At 35.8% G+C, this 17776-nt stretch overlaps 1 protein-coding gene across 1 annotated transcript; it reads left to right on the top strand.

Annotated features, from left to right (window-relative positions):
- Nucleotides 1-10125: 10125 nt before the first annotated feature.
- LOC106424121 lies at nt 10126-16090 on the top strand. The gene has a single exon (XM_013864863.3). The coding sequence runs from the start codon at nt 14254-14256 to the stop codon at nt 16075-16077; it is 1824 nt and encodes a 607-aa protein (XP_013720317.2). The 5' UTR covers nt 10126-14253; the 3' UTR covers nt 16078-16090.
- Nucleotides 16091-17776: the final 1686 nt, after the last annotated feature.

Here is a 17776-nt window from a genome sequence, read left to right as displayed (position 1 = left end):
TAATCATCCGATTTGAACAATTTTGGGCTCCATTCCACTTGATTTTTCGAGCTCTACCTGATTCCTACACTCGTCTTCACCCTAAGACAGGTATACTCCGCGAATCTCCACATTCTGAAATCGTGTTCTTGAGCAATTTTTTGGGTTTTGTGAATTTCTTATTTCCGTGTTGATTCCTTGATCAAATATGCATGAAACAGATGTTTAAACATGGAATAGAACACAATTGTCTGTGATCAACGAGTTTGGAACAGGATTTGAGATGATTTAGGGATTGAGAATTTTTTTCAATTTGGTTTTTTTTTATCACAACTCGATTTCGCTTTTCATTTTCATGTTGCTTTGAGTTCTTAATTGATTATAACCATGTTGAGAGCAATGATTCTATTTTGTAGAGAATGAAGCGCACGAAAATGTCAGCAAAGAAGAACACACAAGAAGAGGGTTCGTCTCAGCTGGAGAAGCAAAGGCCAAAGAAGTGGGATAAGTCTGATACCACCCACTACAACAACATGAAGAAGGTAGCCGTTCCGGCTACACAACTAGCATGTCCTGAGACGATGACAATATTGGGAATCCAAGCAGACATTGAAGGACTGTTCCAGAACATGGGTCTAGGCCAACTATGCAACCTCAACGAACCCACTTATCCGGAGTTGGTACGCCAGTTCATAGCATCCGCATACGTCACCCGTCCCGATGATAGCCATCAGGAAGGTTTTCTGGCATTCGTAGTGCAGAAAGTATACTATGAGGTATCTTTCACAGACCTCTGCGGACTATTTGGATTGAGTGCAGGGGAGAGGACATCTGGTCTTTATTGGACTTCAGAGCTGTTGAACTTCTGGGAAACGATTGGCACAGGGGTTTATAGATCTTCTCAGGCAAAGGAGTCACTTATCCGGAGCCCAGTACTGAGATATGCCACACGCCTCATTGGCTCATTGCTATACGGGACAACCACAGCCGCATCAGTCACGCAATGGGAGTTGTGCCTCCTGTACCAAGGTGTGAGGCATTTGCTACCGGCATTTGGAAACTCTACATTCCCACCTGCTACTGCCTTCAACATGGGAGCGGTGCTGGCCGCAAACTTAGCAGGATACAAGGGGAAAGTAACCAAGCACAAGAGCAATGCATGTGGATTTGGTGCAGTGATTACTCGGATCCTTAGACATGTGGGTGTAGACTGCAAGAACCAGCAGGCAGCACTGGACAGATCGAACAACATTGCTTGGAACTACCTGGATGTCATTTCTCTAGTAAGTAAGGAGTTCATAGCTGGTCCCCACTCGAGGATCCATCGGGATGGTCCTTACGTCTACGTATTCCAGGACCGAGCGAAGAAAACACTCTACTGCCACCTGCCTCAGATCGGTCTGACTTCTCTTCTTTTAGAGGCTGCAGTTGAGTTCCTACCCCCTGCTACCGCACTAGTAGACAAGCCATCCTTCTTCACGCCAAAATATCAGACCAAAGGCAAGGCCGTGGTTGATGAAGAAGGAGAAGATGAGGCTGCACAAGCCATTCCAGATGATTCACAACCCCATCAGCTACTCCCATCAGACTCCAGCCAGTACAAGCTGCAAGAGCTTCCACCGAACGCCACTTCGCGCCAGCAACAACATTGGAGAGATCAGAGCATAAAGACAAACAACGACATGCTACACAAGATCTGGGCTGCCATTTCACGTATCAGGCCGTGTCGTTGCCAAAAGGATGATGTAGTTCATCGGGACAACTCTCCATCCAGCTCTGGTTCGGGTTCGAGTGGTACACACAGGGTAAGAAAGAGGTCCAAGAGACCCAACGATGCAGGAACATCTGGAGCAGGAGACGAGGAGTAGGAGCTATCACCGGCTATTTTATTTTCTTTTCTATTCTAACGTTTTATGGTCTTATTTTCTGTTAATTTTGAACTGAGTTTTTTTTTGGGTTTCTTAATTATGAGTTCGTATTTCTTTTACATGGTTTCTTCGTTTTATTTGGTTGTGTTCTGAGTAGTTTTTAATTCGTATTCAGCTTTGCCTTGCTAGATAAACCAAATAACTATTATCCGAGGAAAGAGGTTATATCAAGTGTTCCTCGGAATTTCCTCGGTATTTCTTAAAAAAAAAAATAATAAGTTCAATGGTAGTCTGTTTCCGAGTCATCATCACCAGATGAATCTGAATCTGGATCTTGGTGAAACTCTCCAATCACTGGTTCATCCTCTACGTGAACGACGGCTTCCTCTCCAAAGTCGGTTAAATCGACTACAAGGCCAACTCCAGCTAAATCTTCTGCTGCACTTAAGTTGCCGGATGTGCTTGGTTGTAGTGGGTCTTCCAGCTCAGAACTTCCCTGAACTCGGCCTCTCGGGTTGAGTCTTGTAACAGTAACCCATGGATCATCTCTGTTCCTTACCCGGGGGTACTTGATATAACAAACCTGTAACATTTAGAAAAATTATAAATTAATACACATGATGATGAATCATTCTGAATAATTAACATTTAATTACCTGATCGGCCTGAGAAGCAAGAATGAAAGGATCATAATATTGCAGCTTTCGCCTCGAATTTACTGATGTAACACCAAATGCATCTGTTCTCACACCTCGATCTGGGGTGTTGTCGTGCCAATCACAATAGAAAACAGTACAGCGCAATCCAACCATGCCCAAATACTTAATTTCCAAAATCTCATGTATGTGTCCGTAGTATACATCATCTCCTGATGCAGAACAAACGCCAGCATCATAAGTCGTACTCGAACGTCTCCTCTTCTGAGTTGTGAATGCATATCCTCGAGTACAAAATCTCGGATATGACTTCACAACAAAGTTTGGTCCAACGACCATCTCACGTATCCAATCGTCAAATGTTTCACCTCTGGCCAAACCAGCAGACACCTATTAATAGCACATATATATATATTATATCAATAAATGTGAATTAGTATAAATATGTGATAAAATATATTTTAATTTGTTTAAAGCACTCACATAAGTAAACATCCATCCACTAAATTCTCTCTGCTTCATTTCTTCTAGTTCGTCCTCTGTGGCGTATCTATACTCGAACCGCTTTTCTGCCATGAAAATCCTGTATATGATGACAATAATGTAATTAATTAAGATTTAAATTTCAACTTGTTAAAATAAAAATTTGTAAGCTCATTTATTTACCTCTCATATTGAAGAACGTCTTCGCAGTTGGTGAGCAAATATGTTTGCAAATGACTGCGCTCCTGCTCAGTAAGTCGACGGTCCTTTGGTTTTCCGCTAAGTCGTCCAACATCTGTGAAAATGTCTGGAACCGTAACATGATATGCTGCCCGTTCGCCTCTATCATCATGCCGAGCAGGTCTTCTGTTTTTGGTCTGAACTTCTGCTGGAAAGTAGTACTCGGCAAAGTTTGAAGTTTCTTCATTGATCATCTGTGCGACTATAGAACCTTCCACCCTACTTAAATTTTTCACCATCTTCTTCAAATGGAACATATACCGCTCATACAGATACATCCATCTATACTGCACAGGACCACCAAGTTCCAATTCTCTTGCCAGGTGAATAACAAGATGCTCCATAACATCAAAAAATGAGGGAGGAAATATCTTCTCAAGGTTGCACTGAATCACGGCTATGTTAGTCTTCAAATTTTCAATACCTTCAAGAGTCACTGATCTCGTGCATAAATCGCGGAAGAAACCACTTATCCCTGCAATTGCTTCATGAACATTTCGTGGTAATAGTTCCTTGAAGGCGAACGGAAGGAGGCGCTGCATCATTACATGGCAATCGTGGCTTTTCAAGCCAGTAAACTTTCCTTCCTTTCTGTCGATACAGTTACGCAAATTTGATGCGTAACCGTCTGGAAATTCCACATCGTTTGAAATCCAATCAAAGAACGCATCTTTTCCCGCTGCATCAAGTCGGTATATGGGAAAAGGAGCCCTACCATTTCATCAACATGAAGTTCTGAACGAGCACATATATCGACTAAATCCAGTCTTGACTTCAAATTATCCTTTGTTTTACCTTGAACATTAAGGATCGTGTTCATGAGATTGTCAAAAAAGTTCTTCTCAATATGCATGACATCTAAATTATGCCTTAGCAGATGATCCTCCCAGTATGGCAGATCCCAGAAAATACTTTTTTGTGCCAGTTATGTAGTTCTCCAACAGCATCTACCGGAAAACGCTCATGTCCACCGACTTCTGGCGTCCTTTCTGCACCAAAATCTCTTAGTTGTATCTTCAAATCTTTCCCACAAATTTCCGGAGGTGGACTGTCAAACACCCTCTTGTTCTTCGTAAACAAATTCCTACTCCTACGATATGGATGATCAGGTGGTAGGAATCTCCTGTGACAGTCAAACCAACACGTTTTCCTTCCGTGTTTTAGTTGGAAAGCATCAGTGTTATCTTGACAATATGGACATGATAGCCTTCCATGCGTTGTCCATCCAGACAACATACCATATGCTGGAAAATCACTTATTGTCCACATTAGTACTGCCCGCATTTGAAAGTTTTCTTTACACGAAACATCGTATGTTTCAGCACCTTGAGCCCATAGTTGTTGCAACTCATATATTAGTGGCTGAAGAAACACATCAAGTGATCTCTTAGGATGCTCTGGTCCGGGAACGAGAATCGAGAGAAACAAAAACTCTCGTCGCAAGCACAAGTTTGGGGGGAGGTTGTATGGTGTAAGAATGACGGGCCATAGAGAATACTGTCTTCCACTCTTGCCAAACGGACTGAAACCATCAGTACATAATCCAAGGTAGACATTTCTTCTCTCATACGCAAAGTCGGGATACTTTGATTGGAAATGCTTCCACGCTTTTGCATCTGAAGGATGTCTGATCTCACCATCTGTTGAGTGCTCCGCATGCCATCTCATTGGTTGCGCTGTGCGTTCAGACAGATACAACCTCTGCAACCTTTCCGTCAAAGGTAAATACCACATCCTTTTATATGGCACTGGAACTCTTCCACTCGTATCTTTATAACGAGGCTTTCCACAAAATTTGCATGTAACCCGCTGTTCATCCGCCCTCCAATAAATCATGCAGTTGTCGCTGCATACATCTATTACCTGATACGATAAACCAAGACCAGCTACGAGTTTCTGAACCTCGTAGTATGAACCAGGAGCTACATTATCCTCGGGTAGAATACCTTTTACAAAATCAGCAATCGCATCCACACAGTCTTCAGCCAAATTATAATCTGTTTTAATGCCCATCAATCTTGTAGCAGATGATAAAGCTGAATGACCATCTCTGCAACCTTCGTACAATGGTTGCTTTCCAGCATCCAACATATCATAAAATCTCCTAGCTTCTGCATTGGGTAAATCTTCCCCTCTAAAATGATCATTTACCATCTGCTCAGTACCTACACCATAATCTACATCCGTTCTAATTGGTTCTTCTAATCTAACCGCTGGCTGAGGTTCGCTAGTACTACCATGTTCATAATCAGTTTCCCCATGATGATACCAAATTTTGTAACTTCGTGTAAACCCACTCAAATATAGATGAGTCCAAACATCCCACTCTTTAATAACCTTTCTATTTTTACAATTAGAGCAAAGACATCTTAACTTACCTGTTTTTGCTTCCCGTTGTCGGTGAACTAACCCCATGAATTCAGTTATACCTCGTTGGTATTCTTCCGTAAGCAATCTCGTGTTCGGATCCAAATGAGGTCGATCGATCCAAGAACGAAAATAATTTGAAGAAGACATATTTTTTATGAATCAAATTCGTGTGTAAATAGAGTAAGAGGGAGGATGAAGATATGGAGTGAATGAAGAGGAAGAGGAGTGCTTGTATATATAGATTAAATCCTGCCGACAGACCGAGGAAATTCCGACGGAATTCCGACGCTAACGGCTAGTTCGTCGGAATTTCCTCAGAATTTTGTAAAATCCCCCAACGGCTCTCCAACGGCTAAAATATTTCCTCGGAATTCATCGGTTTTTTCCGAGGAACACATTGTTCCTCGGAATTTCCTCGGAATATTCCGACGGATTGAGGTTTCCTCGGAATTCCGTCGGTATATTCCGAGGAAATTCCGAGGAACCCCAATTTTGTGTTTCCTCGGAATTTCCTCGGAAATTCCTCGGTATATTCCGAGGATTTCATTTTCCGTCGGAATGTCCGTCAGAATACCGCTGTTTTCTTGTAGTGTATATATATATATATTCCATGTGACGTTTATATACATATATATATATATATATATATATATATGTATATATGTATATATATATATGTGTGTGTGTGGATATTCATGCATACATAAGGACAATTAAGTATGTATGATGTTTTGTTTACAAAAGAAGGTCTGTATGGTAAAGTCAATCTCTGCATTGTCAATCCCCATTAGACGGGTGTAAATATTTATTTATATTAAGTTATTGCTACGAAATCAGTGGTCCGTAGCTACAAAGATTATGTATTCAGCTTGGTCCCGGTAATTTGCATATAAATTGATTAATGATGAGCAAACAAAAGATCTGATGAAGAGTTTATCTCACATTGATTCAATACTTTCGTAGTAGACAAACTAAAAATAAAAATAATTTAAAGAGTTTGTTGGCGAAAAGTGAACCGAATTTCCAACAAGGTTAGAGTAAGCCATTGAAAAAGTAAGCCATTGAAAACGGGTATTGGCTCAACCAAGCATTGTTCTAACTAGATTTCTTGCTACTAACATGTTTCTTACGCGTCACAGAACACTATGAGACTTGTAATATGAAGATCCGAAGAGCTGAATTTCCATAGAGTAGAAATAATCCAAACTATAATATGACTGAAGTCTAAAGATTTGGAGTTTTAGAGACTTTCTGCAGAAATTCAAAATTGTCTTCCTTTTTTAAGATTCAAAATTATCGAAATAAATAAAGTATCCAACACAAAACAACTACAAAAAGAAACAGAATATCACTTCGATCACTCTTTTCTTCTTCTTGTCAATATGGCAAAAATACAATAAATAAAGAACACAATAGTAGGTGGTATGTGTGCACGGCATCGTGTTTCTATAGAATGTAGTATCCATTGTCAAATAGAGTTTTTCCTTGTTTCGTATGGTCTTAAGGAACAAGATAGTGTATCTCCTATTATGTTTACATAAAATAAATGTATTTTTTTTTGCTTAAAAATATAATAAAATATATAAATGTAGTTCAAATAGAAAATTGTTAGAAAATATTTTTTACTTGATTAGCCATCGTTTTATTTATAATTTCATGTGATATATTTTTAATTATATTCTATATATTACATTTTTTAATTCTGTCATATTATATCTCTTATTAGATACTATAGTAGATATTAGATTAAAAATAAAAGTATACAAAATTAATAGTAATTTTTTGAGATAAAATATCCGAAATGTAGATATATCCCAAAAAGTGTAGCCTAGGTATCTTATTTGTATATTCCCAACTAACAAATTAAGTAGAAATGAAAATTGAGAAAATAATGTAACTATTATTGGACATGACATGAACCTCCCTTGGGATACACATATATCATTTTAACTTTTATACTGATAAGTGATAACTACCAAACATAGAAGTTCCTCTGATCGTCCAGGTAGCTTTATACTGTATGTAGCTTATGTATGTTTGTATAATTTTTGATGTCGGATCCCACCCTCTTTAACCCCATGCATGTATAATTAAAAATTGAAGTCGGTATGCGAAATATTTAATTCTAATAATTTTCACTTAATTAAAATTAATATCTCTAATGAAATAAAATAAACATCTGTGATACCAAATTTTGAACAGCCAGTATGATGATAATCATTACACTAAATATCATGCCGTGGAGGTTTTTTATAAAATTTAAATTTACTTCATTTTTTAATGTGCATTAGATTTATGTCTCCAATTAGATTTTTTAACCTAAATTTTATTAGTTTTTATGGATGAATAATGATAGAGGACCCTATATACGGACCTCTTAATTTAAAACATTACTTTCAAATCAACCCAACAAGTTGGTGTTGATCTCATCTAATCTATTAACTACATTAACATACATTCATTGTATCTGTAAAGTCCCGAATACTAAAAATACGTAATGCCGACTTAGTATGAACATGATTTCGCAAATTGAAAGTTGAAAATAAGAATTAAAATTAAACTTAGAATCAATATAGACTGCCAGAAGGTGCTAAAAAGATGTATAGACTGCCACAAGCACCAGTAGCAACCGTTTTCAGAACTAATTTGTGGATGTAGGTGTATTAAATTTATTGATATTAAATATTTACCTATATGGAATTTTCATTTTTACTTCTTATTTTAGTGTCAATTTTAACAGAGGGATTTTTAAATAAAATACACTAAAGATGTCAAATAGATAAAAATTGATGGGTCACTCCAACCCAATTCATACATACATCTTAATAGGTAAAGATCAGGTTTAAATTAATTAATGGATAAATGAGTTTAATAAGTTGGATTGAAATAATTTGAATTTAAACATATAATGAATTGTCCATAACAAAACCAACAAAAAAATATAATCAAATTTGATTTAACTAAATATATAAACCAAAAATAACCATATCACATATTTAAATTAATTTAGTAAATGAAGTCTAGTCTTTTTTTTTCATTAATTTAAACTTCCCATTTTAAGCTTCTCCTCGGTTTCATATTTTCTTTTCATAATCAAAATTTTCCATCAAAAGTACATACTTTCATATTTCTGTCAGAACATAAATCTGTGTTTTGTAGCCAAAATTATATTTTCGCAAAATATTGAAAATGTATATTATTGCCAATTAGTTTACCTATTTTGACACTGCTAGCGCATAACTAGTGTGTAGCTAAAGTGTTTTAAGAATTGGAAATAAATACAATATGTTGAAAATATACAGTAAAAACCCTATAAATTAATAATGTTAAGATTATAAAATTTTATTAATTATAGAGTTATTAATTTACAAAATAATCTGTTTAAAAATTTATATATATATATATATGTATTTTTATATAAAACAAAAAAAAACTTGATTTTATGGTATATCCATTGATTAAATTGTATAGATAAAAATTTTATGTTGTTTTTATCGATTATTTGGTGTATAAAGAAATATTTACCGTAATTGTATATGGACTTTTAAATATAAAATGAAAAATAACATTGAAATATCTGAAGTGTTTAGAAAAATTAAAGAAATATTTCATTATTCATAAAATATAAACTATACAATATATATTTTTATATATAGAAATTTTATATACATTACTTATTAATTTATATTTACACTGGGACTATATATCTATATAAGCTTTTTTCTAATCTTATTATCTTAACAAATTGTGTCATATCTAACACTGACCCAATTTGAAAATTGTAAAATTTATTAATTTATCGAATATTACTCTATAGAGTTTACTGTATATCGTTGTTAAACAAAAATTTTGTGGGTGGTAATTGGTTAATAACTTAATATATTTCATTCTATCTAGATACAAATGTTTTGATATTTTAAAAATTTACACAAAAACAATAAATATATTATTTTATTTAACACTTTTTGGTTTTACCAATAAAGCTTTTTTTTGAATTATACATGGCTATTTTGGTATCCACCAAAATATGTCCAGACTAGCCACGTATTAGTGGTCTACCTTATCAGTCTGCGTGTTCCCATGTCCCTGGTGATGCCGAATTATAAACAGATACATATACGTAGCTAATATTGATTATTTTACTTCAAGGTTGTTATATGCTCTATTAGATTACGAGAAAATGCAACCATATGTTTTTGCTATAGTCAAACTCACAACACGCTCTTGTCTAACCATGCTGTTGGCATCGACTTGTTCGATTTACACTCTCACATTCATTTTATTTGAAATTTAATTTATGTAAATATTCACGTGCAGTTTAATATTTATTCAATTATTTTATTTATTTTGATTTATTGTGCACCGGAAATTAAGAGGAGATTTCCTAATCATTAACTGTTCTAATGTGCTATAAATAGAAACCCATTAGGAAAAGAAAAAAAAACACTAGAAAAATCCATGACACATCCCCCCCGCCCCCCCCCCCCCCCCCCCCCCCCCCCCCCCCCCCCCCCCCCCCAGATTTGTATTTTCGGTTTGATATGAACTCCCACCCAAAGCAAGAACATGTTTGATTGTATATGGTATGCTTCAGTTATTTTATGCCATCCAGTTATTTTAGATTGTATATGATTTTTTACAGCTGTGTGATTAGTATTTTCAGATATGTAGACGACATTGTGTAGAAATTTAATTTAAGTTTGCCAGTGTATTTTGTTTTCTACAGCTTTTACAAAAAAGTAGTGATAAAACCGACGGGTCCCTGCGACGTATTAAATTCTTATACCAACTTAGTAGCAATATGGTGGTGCTACTGGGCAGGCATTTGGTTAACTCGCTTATTAGTTTACTACTATTACTAATAAGTTGAAGAATAAAACAAATGTACTGCAGAGTATAATAACTGCACATTAAGTTCTAAAATTTTTACCATCCACTCATTTTTTTTGTTTCTTTGGTTGAAGTGGTAATTGATAAATTATATTAGAAAAGAAGAAGCGTTCGCTGTAAAATCTTTTAAACCTTTACAGTAGCAGTGATACAACTAAAATGCAAAGTCAAGAGTTAAAAATAAAATGTAATGCCAAAACGCATTAGATCGTTGACCGATTGGCAAATGGAATTGGCGGTGCTGATGTTACTAATCTTCATTAAAATTTGTTAAAGAGATTGAAAACCAAGTTGTAAAAATGGTTATTAGCTAGTTACAAAAAAAGGGTTAGTAGCTATTTACCTTCACGCCATACGTAGTAAACAATTGATTTCACCACATTGTCTTGAAATCTGACAGAGAGTTGAAAGGATGACCTCGACCTGATACGAAGCTGTTCTTAAACGTACGGGATCTTCGTAGTATATTCATGTGTTTGGTTCTAACGTACAACTTACAAGTTACGACATACAACACATTTGATTTTGAATTTTTTTCTCCTTACGACACTTTCTCACTTATGAATTTCACATAAAGACACACGTGGCTGGAAGCACACTTTCTTAATATGCAATGTCTTTCATGCCCTCAAATAACACTCAACTATATTATCTTTTAACTCTAACTAACTAGTCACTGTCCCAACTCTAGCTAAGCGATATATCATAAAATAATATGTAAGAAAGTAATTCAATAATCGAACCACCCTCTCTCTCCAACATCACTTTTGAATTCCAGATCTACTTTTCCAATTCGCTTACCCTAATTTCGCGACCTACCCTCTCTTTCTTCTTCACCCAGAATACTCACAGCTTGTTTTGATTATGTAATTTCCTCCACATAAAATTCCTTATCATTTCTCATCTTATTGAACAATACCCTTTTCCTCTCTCTAATCAACCATGACGAAACCAAAGTTGAAGAAGAAAGAGAAAAGTACTAGGTAACCAAACCCACCGCAAAAGGAAATCGGAGGTTAGGCTTTCTTCCACTTCGTACTCGTTATTTTTGTTAGAAATTAGAGTTTTTTCAGATCCCTCCCAGATTTCGGTTCACATCGTTAATTAATTTGAGAACCTTCTTTTGAATACAGGAACACGACTTTCGTCTCCCGCCGAGACTATTTGTAACTGATAGATTCTCCACTAGGAGTTTGAACATCTACTCCTCGCCGGAGATTATACCATTCATACGGCATGTTCTCCGAGATACTCCCGAATTCAAAACCATTCGTCAGTCTTGTTTCGGAAAGCTTTTTGACCTCCTTTCCTGGAAATACCCAGTATCGTGTAAGCTCATTCATGGACGACTCGCCACCTTCCACTCCTCCTGCGGTAAGCTCCCCTGCTCTCAACCCCATCATCCACACACCAACTGTTCATGAATCACCTGACCACAATTCTCGCACTGTCCACACATCTCCTGACCACAGTTCTGAGAGTGTTCAGGTTTCTCCGGTTTATATAACAACCATACATCACCCACCGGAGGACACTCCGATGATCACTACTAACTAGAATACCCAAACAATCAGCCTTCAGACGATCTACAACAGACTCCAACACCAGTTAGCGTGCAACCTCCTTACCACGAACGCCACTATGATTCAAGTGATAACTTTGTTCCACTTTGCAAAATGGCATTTAATTATGTGTTTAGTATCATCACTCGTTTCTTGTACCACTACCACTTACATCCGACGTTGTCGGCAACAATATTTTTTTGTTAAAGGAAACAAGACAACAACACGTCCTGTAAACACACTCATTCTCTTCTAAAAATCAGCTGAAACTAAAATAAGTGTCCCCATCCACACAAACTTTTATGTCCATAATTTTCGCGTCCACATCCATATTTTTGACTTACACTATATACTAACTATTTATTAAAATAATTTTAGCTATTAAATTCAGAAAAAAATCAAACATATACGAAAGACTCTCTTAAACGATGAGATTAAAAAGATCTAATAGGATTTTATTTAGAATAATCAACATAAATTTACCTTTCTCCGGTCTCAAAAAGCAGTGAAACCCCACATTTATTTTCAAAACTTAGATCTTTCAAACACAAAAGCCTTTCACTTTTAGATCTTTTGTCATCCAACGGATGTCAATGGTCTCTTTTACCTATATACGTACCTTAATAATTCCTCCCAAAAAACAAAAAAAAAATCATAATAAGTTTGGTCCCCACTAACCAGACAAAATTAAAAAAAGGAATAATATTCTAACGAGCTTCATGTCTTCGTTCACCCAATGAGAGGTAAATTGGTCCGAAATCTGCTGAGTCATGAGAATAAGTATACCTCCAGCAACATGTGTCTTAATCTGTCAAAAACGTAAAAAATGTGTCCCATAATGAAACACACTCTTTGATTTTCCTTACAAATTTTAAAAATATACCGCCGAAAACTTTTTTTTTTTGACAAAAACGCACCCCGCGGGAAAGACAATTTGGTGAATAGCCAATATGGGGGAGTTTAATTAAGAGTATAGATATGTCCATTGTATATTAATTGATAGTCATTACAGTATTTTTTTTGTAGCCACGTGCCATTATTAAAAAAATATGTTGGTCCATCAAACATATATTATATTTTTTTATTAAACTACTTAATAAATTGATTAGTAGTGTACAAAAAATATTCTCCATTATTTTTTTTAAATAAAAACCTATAAAATTATGTAATATGGTTAACATAAATAAATCTACAGCAAAAAATTAAAGCCACAGCAAAAAGAAATTTACATCCTAGTTTCTAAAACAAAAAAAAAAATAAAGCTACAGTTCTTCTCAATTAACCCCCTGAGATAATAATATGTAGAGATATATATGTGAAGAATGATGTTTAAGAGCATAACGCATCTAAAAGGGGTGACTTGTATTAAAACGAGAAATCAACCGTTAGAATAATTTTTTTTAAAATAGTGTTATTAGACTTGTTATTTTATAAACTATTTTAAAATGTATTGTTATTGAAAATATTGGAATTTGAAAATTTGTAGTTATTTAAAGTATTCTAATGGAGTTCTTAGTTAAAAAAATAAAAATCTCATAGTTTTAATAAGTTTCCCTAGTGATTTAATTAAAACTAGATTCTGATCCGCCCTTAAAAAGTGCGGGTATATTTTTTGTTTTACATCTTTTTAGGTCTTTTCAATTGGTAATTTAAATATAGGTCTAATGGCATAAAACATAATAAATAATTTTCTAAATAATGATAAAGATAAAATAAATAATAGTTGGATCATACTTTTATCAATGGGTCACACTGCTATTTTAATAGAATAGATCATTTAAATTTTTACTAAAAACCAAATGAAGTCAAATTCTAAATTGAACACACCCTTTAAAATTTTGGTTCAGTTTTTATTTTAAGATTATCTTTTAGTTATATAATTTTAAATTTTAAAGCGCAGTACGTACCTTTTGCTTTGGGCTAGTTTACTCTGTAACATTAAATGTGTTCACTTACCGGATCGGACATATAAAAAAACATAGTACTTTTATTTGAGTAACTCTCATAGATTCTCGTGGATGGAGTACAAGCACAAAACAAACTTTGGCAGCTTTGAAAGCGCGGTAACCCAAAGATTCGAATCTTAAATATAAGATTAGGGGGACATATAATCTCAAAACACACAAAAATGTTCACAAAATATTAATCCCTTAACGGCTGTGTTTTTTCTCCTTTCCTCTGTTTTCTACTATTTATCTATTTCCGATGTCTAATAACAAGCAAACTTCAAGATCTAATTTGTCAAGACAAAAAATGGTCCTAGTTGAGGAGCTCTCCTACGTACCAACATCACATGGAGAAGACGATGATGTATCCTCTTATGATGATGATGACGATTCATTAACCCCATCTATAGTCTTCGACCAAATCATGGGACCCACAGTGATGCTTGCATCCCACGAGCACCCTTTCTACATACACGGTAGCAGCAACGGTCACTGCGACGGATGTCCAGAACGTAGAGACAACGGTTTCTTTGGCTACAGCTGCCCTACCTGCGACTTGACCGTCCACAAAGAATGTGCTGAGTCATCGCCAGAGATTAACCATCCTTCTCACCAGAGACATCCTCTCACGCTCTTCAAACATGGCCTACCACTAGCTGCCGCAGACGATAAGTGTCGTCTATGTGGAGAAAAGCTTGGAAAATTAGTATACCATTGCTCCATATGTGATTTCAGCATAGATCTTTATTGTGCGCGAAATCCGCTTGAGTTAGTCGTTCACTACCCCAAAGGTCATGAACATATCCTCACTCTCATGCCAAGGCTCATACGCTTCACTTGCAATGCATGTGGTCTTGAATCCGACCGATCTCCTTACGTTTGTCCTCAGTGTGATTTCATGATCCATGAAGACTGTATCTACTTGCCGCGCGTCATAAGCATTATACGTCATAGACATCGCATCTCTCGCACTTATTTTCTCGGCTCTGGAGATTGGACTTGTGGAGTTTGTCGAAGAAGAGTTGACGGGAGATATGGGGCGTATTGCTGCTCTATTTGTCCAGACTACGCGGTTCATTCAAAATGCGCCACGAGAAGTGATGTGTGGGATGGGCGAGAGCTTGAGGACGAGCCAGAAGAAAATGATGAATGCGAAGAGCCCTTTTGGGTTGTGACTGACGGGGTGATAAATCACTTTAGCCATCGAGAACACGATCTACGACTTGAGGATGGTCTTGCTAATATCCATGGCGAGCACACTCGTTGTAAAGCATGCGTTCGTCCTGTCTATTCTAACTCATTCTACAACTGTATGCATTGTGATGATTTCGTTCTGCATGAAACATGTGCTAACCTTCCTCGAAAGCAACGACATGTGCTTCACAATCATCAACTTACTTTGTACAATGATGATAGCATAGTCATGGACTTCCCAAGTACTCGTGGAATATTCTTATGCTCTGCTTGCGACCGACTATGCAGTGGTTTCAGGTATGAATGTTGCAATATCAAGTTAGATGTACGATGCGGTTCAATATCCGAACCATTCTTCTACGAATGCCATCCGCATCCTCTGTTCCAAACTTCAATAGGTAGCAAGATATGTGTGGTTTGCAAGCAAGAGTCGGTTTATGTTCTTTCTTGTATGGACTGCGATTTTGTTTTAGATTTCAAGTGTGCTACCTTACCAAATAGGGTAAGGTACAAATACGATAAGAAGCCTCTCAGTTTATGCTACGATGGAGACAAGGACGTGACAGGTAGCTACTGGTGCGAGATATGCGAGGGAGAAATGGATCAAAAGATAATGTTCTACACTTGCGAAAGTTATGGCTCGACTATTGATATTCACTGCGTACTCGGAGACTTCAGGTATGTGAAGCCTCGACTGCAGTTTGAGTTCAATGGAAAAAAATGGAAAGTGGCTTTAAATGGTATAAATCGACCAGGATGTTACAAGTGTGGCTTTCGTTGCAAAGGACCTTTTGTTGCAGTAAGGGTAGGCTATGATAATGGTGTTGTTTGTTCTCTTTCATGTTTATGGAAAGGAGATACTTTCGAATTTATAAGAAGAATAGACTAAATGATATTCTCTATTGGCAGATAGTCTACATTTGTATGCAATGTGACAATGATTCTTCAAAAGTTTTAATCTGTTTGCTCTTCTTGGTTTTCTTTGGCCACAAGCAATAATATAATCGGCTAAAACAATACTGACCACATTTAGAGGTTGATTGAACCTCTAGTTATCATCTCTAGTTATGATACGCAAATATTGCATTAATCTGTTGTAGGCTTGTAGCATATGCAAATCGCTGAATTTATGGATTGTAGCACTTATGGTTGATATAGGTTCTGCCTGGGATAAAGTTAGAAACCAAAGTGGAGCCTCATGGATACTCCGTAACAGAGATGGCAAAGAATGATTACCTGGTAGGAGATCTTTCACTGGAATCAATTGCAAGGTTGGTCTATTGAAAGTATGAAGAGTCTCCATCTCAATGTTATCATTTTCGCAAGTGATGATCATGATATGATTGGTGCCATTTCTAAACCAGCAGCTTGGCCTTCTCTCAAGTTTTATTCATCTAAATCTCTATCCATGCTGCAAAAAATTTTGGATTGGAGTGGAGCTAATCTCATCAGAATGTAAAAGGAGCTAAGCTTTGCTAAAAGCGTGATCAAGGAGGATCGATTTCAATCATACATTGCAGTGGGATTTCCATCTTGGCTTAGTCACCTATTTTGTTAGGTTTTTGTTATCAGATATTTGTCTATCTCTTTTGATTGAAGTAGATCCTTGTAAAAACTGTCATGTTCCATCTTATAATGAAGTAATAGTGTTTTACAACTGTGTGCTGTTCTAAACTTCTAAAAAATAAAAAATTGATTTCCTTGAATCGTTGCAAAAAAGTTTGAAGATAAAGTATAACACATTGTTTTCATTATTAATTATACTACTAGATATTGACCTGAGCTTTCCTTTTCCTTGTTTTCGAAATTAAATAATTTTTTTAAATGAATTTATATATAAGATAATGTATAGGTTGGAGTACATTTATCCGGAGCCGGGAACGTAACCGTACCAAACTGAAAAAAAAAACTAAAACCAAACTGAAGTGAATTTCATAAATAACCGAGCATATCATATATAATTCCAACCCAAAAAATTAAAACCGAACCAAGAAACAAATGGGTACCTTAAATATTAAATTTTTAAAAACCAAATATCCTAGAAGTACTATTTATAAACCGAATTACCCGAATATATTTATATTCAAAATATCAAAATTATCTTAATTATCCAATATTTTTATCTGAACAACCCGATATTTAAACTGAAAATTCCAAAGTATCTGATATTTTTATCAATAAATCCGTAATTATCTGAAATACCATAATCGAACTAGAACTGAATTGGACCCAATTTTTTTCATATTAGCCAGTTCCCAACTTTGTTACTGAACTGAACAAAAAAAAACCATAATAACCCAACTGAAACCAAACTTTGTAAATATCTGAACGGTTTCTAATTTTAACAACCAAAACACCAAAAACCAAAATACCCGAACCGAAACCGAATGCTGATGACTAATTTTCCATCTACATTTAAATGGTGCAAAGAAAGCAATCTATTTTTAAAAAAAATTATTTAACTTATTTTAGTGAGTTATATATGTCGTTTATAGATGAATTAAGATATAAGCAGTGCGTTTATATCCGATTGGATCCGTGGTCGAACCGACAAATTTGGTGGCCATATATAATCTGGACTCACTTAT

Source organism: Brassica napus, chromosome C4, assembly GCF_020379485.1.
Source record: "Brassica napus cultivar Da-Ae chromosome C4, Da-Ae, whole genome shotgun sequence".
NCBI lineage: Eukaryota > Viridiplantae > Streptophyta > Magnoliopsida > Brassicales > Brassicaceae > Brassica > Brassica napus.
Note: the sequence above shows the minus strand (reverse complement) of the source record. Positions and strands in the feature narration are given on the sequence as shown.

Coding starts and splice junctions, on each gene's coding strand:
- LOC106424121 (XM_013864863.3), top strand. CDS start 14,254: ATGTCTAATAACAAGCAAACTTCAAGATCTAATTTGTCAAGACAAAAA.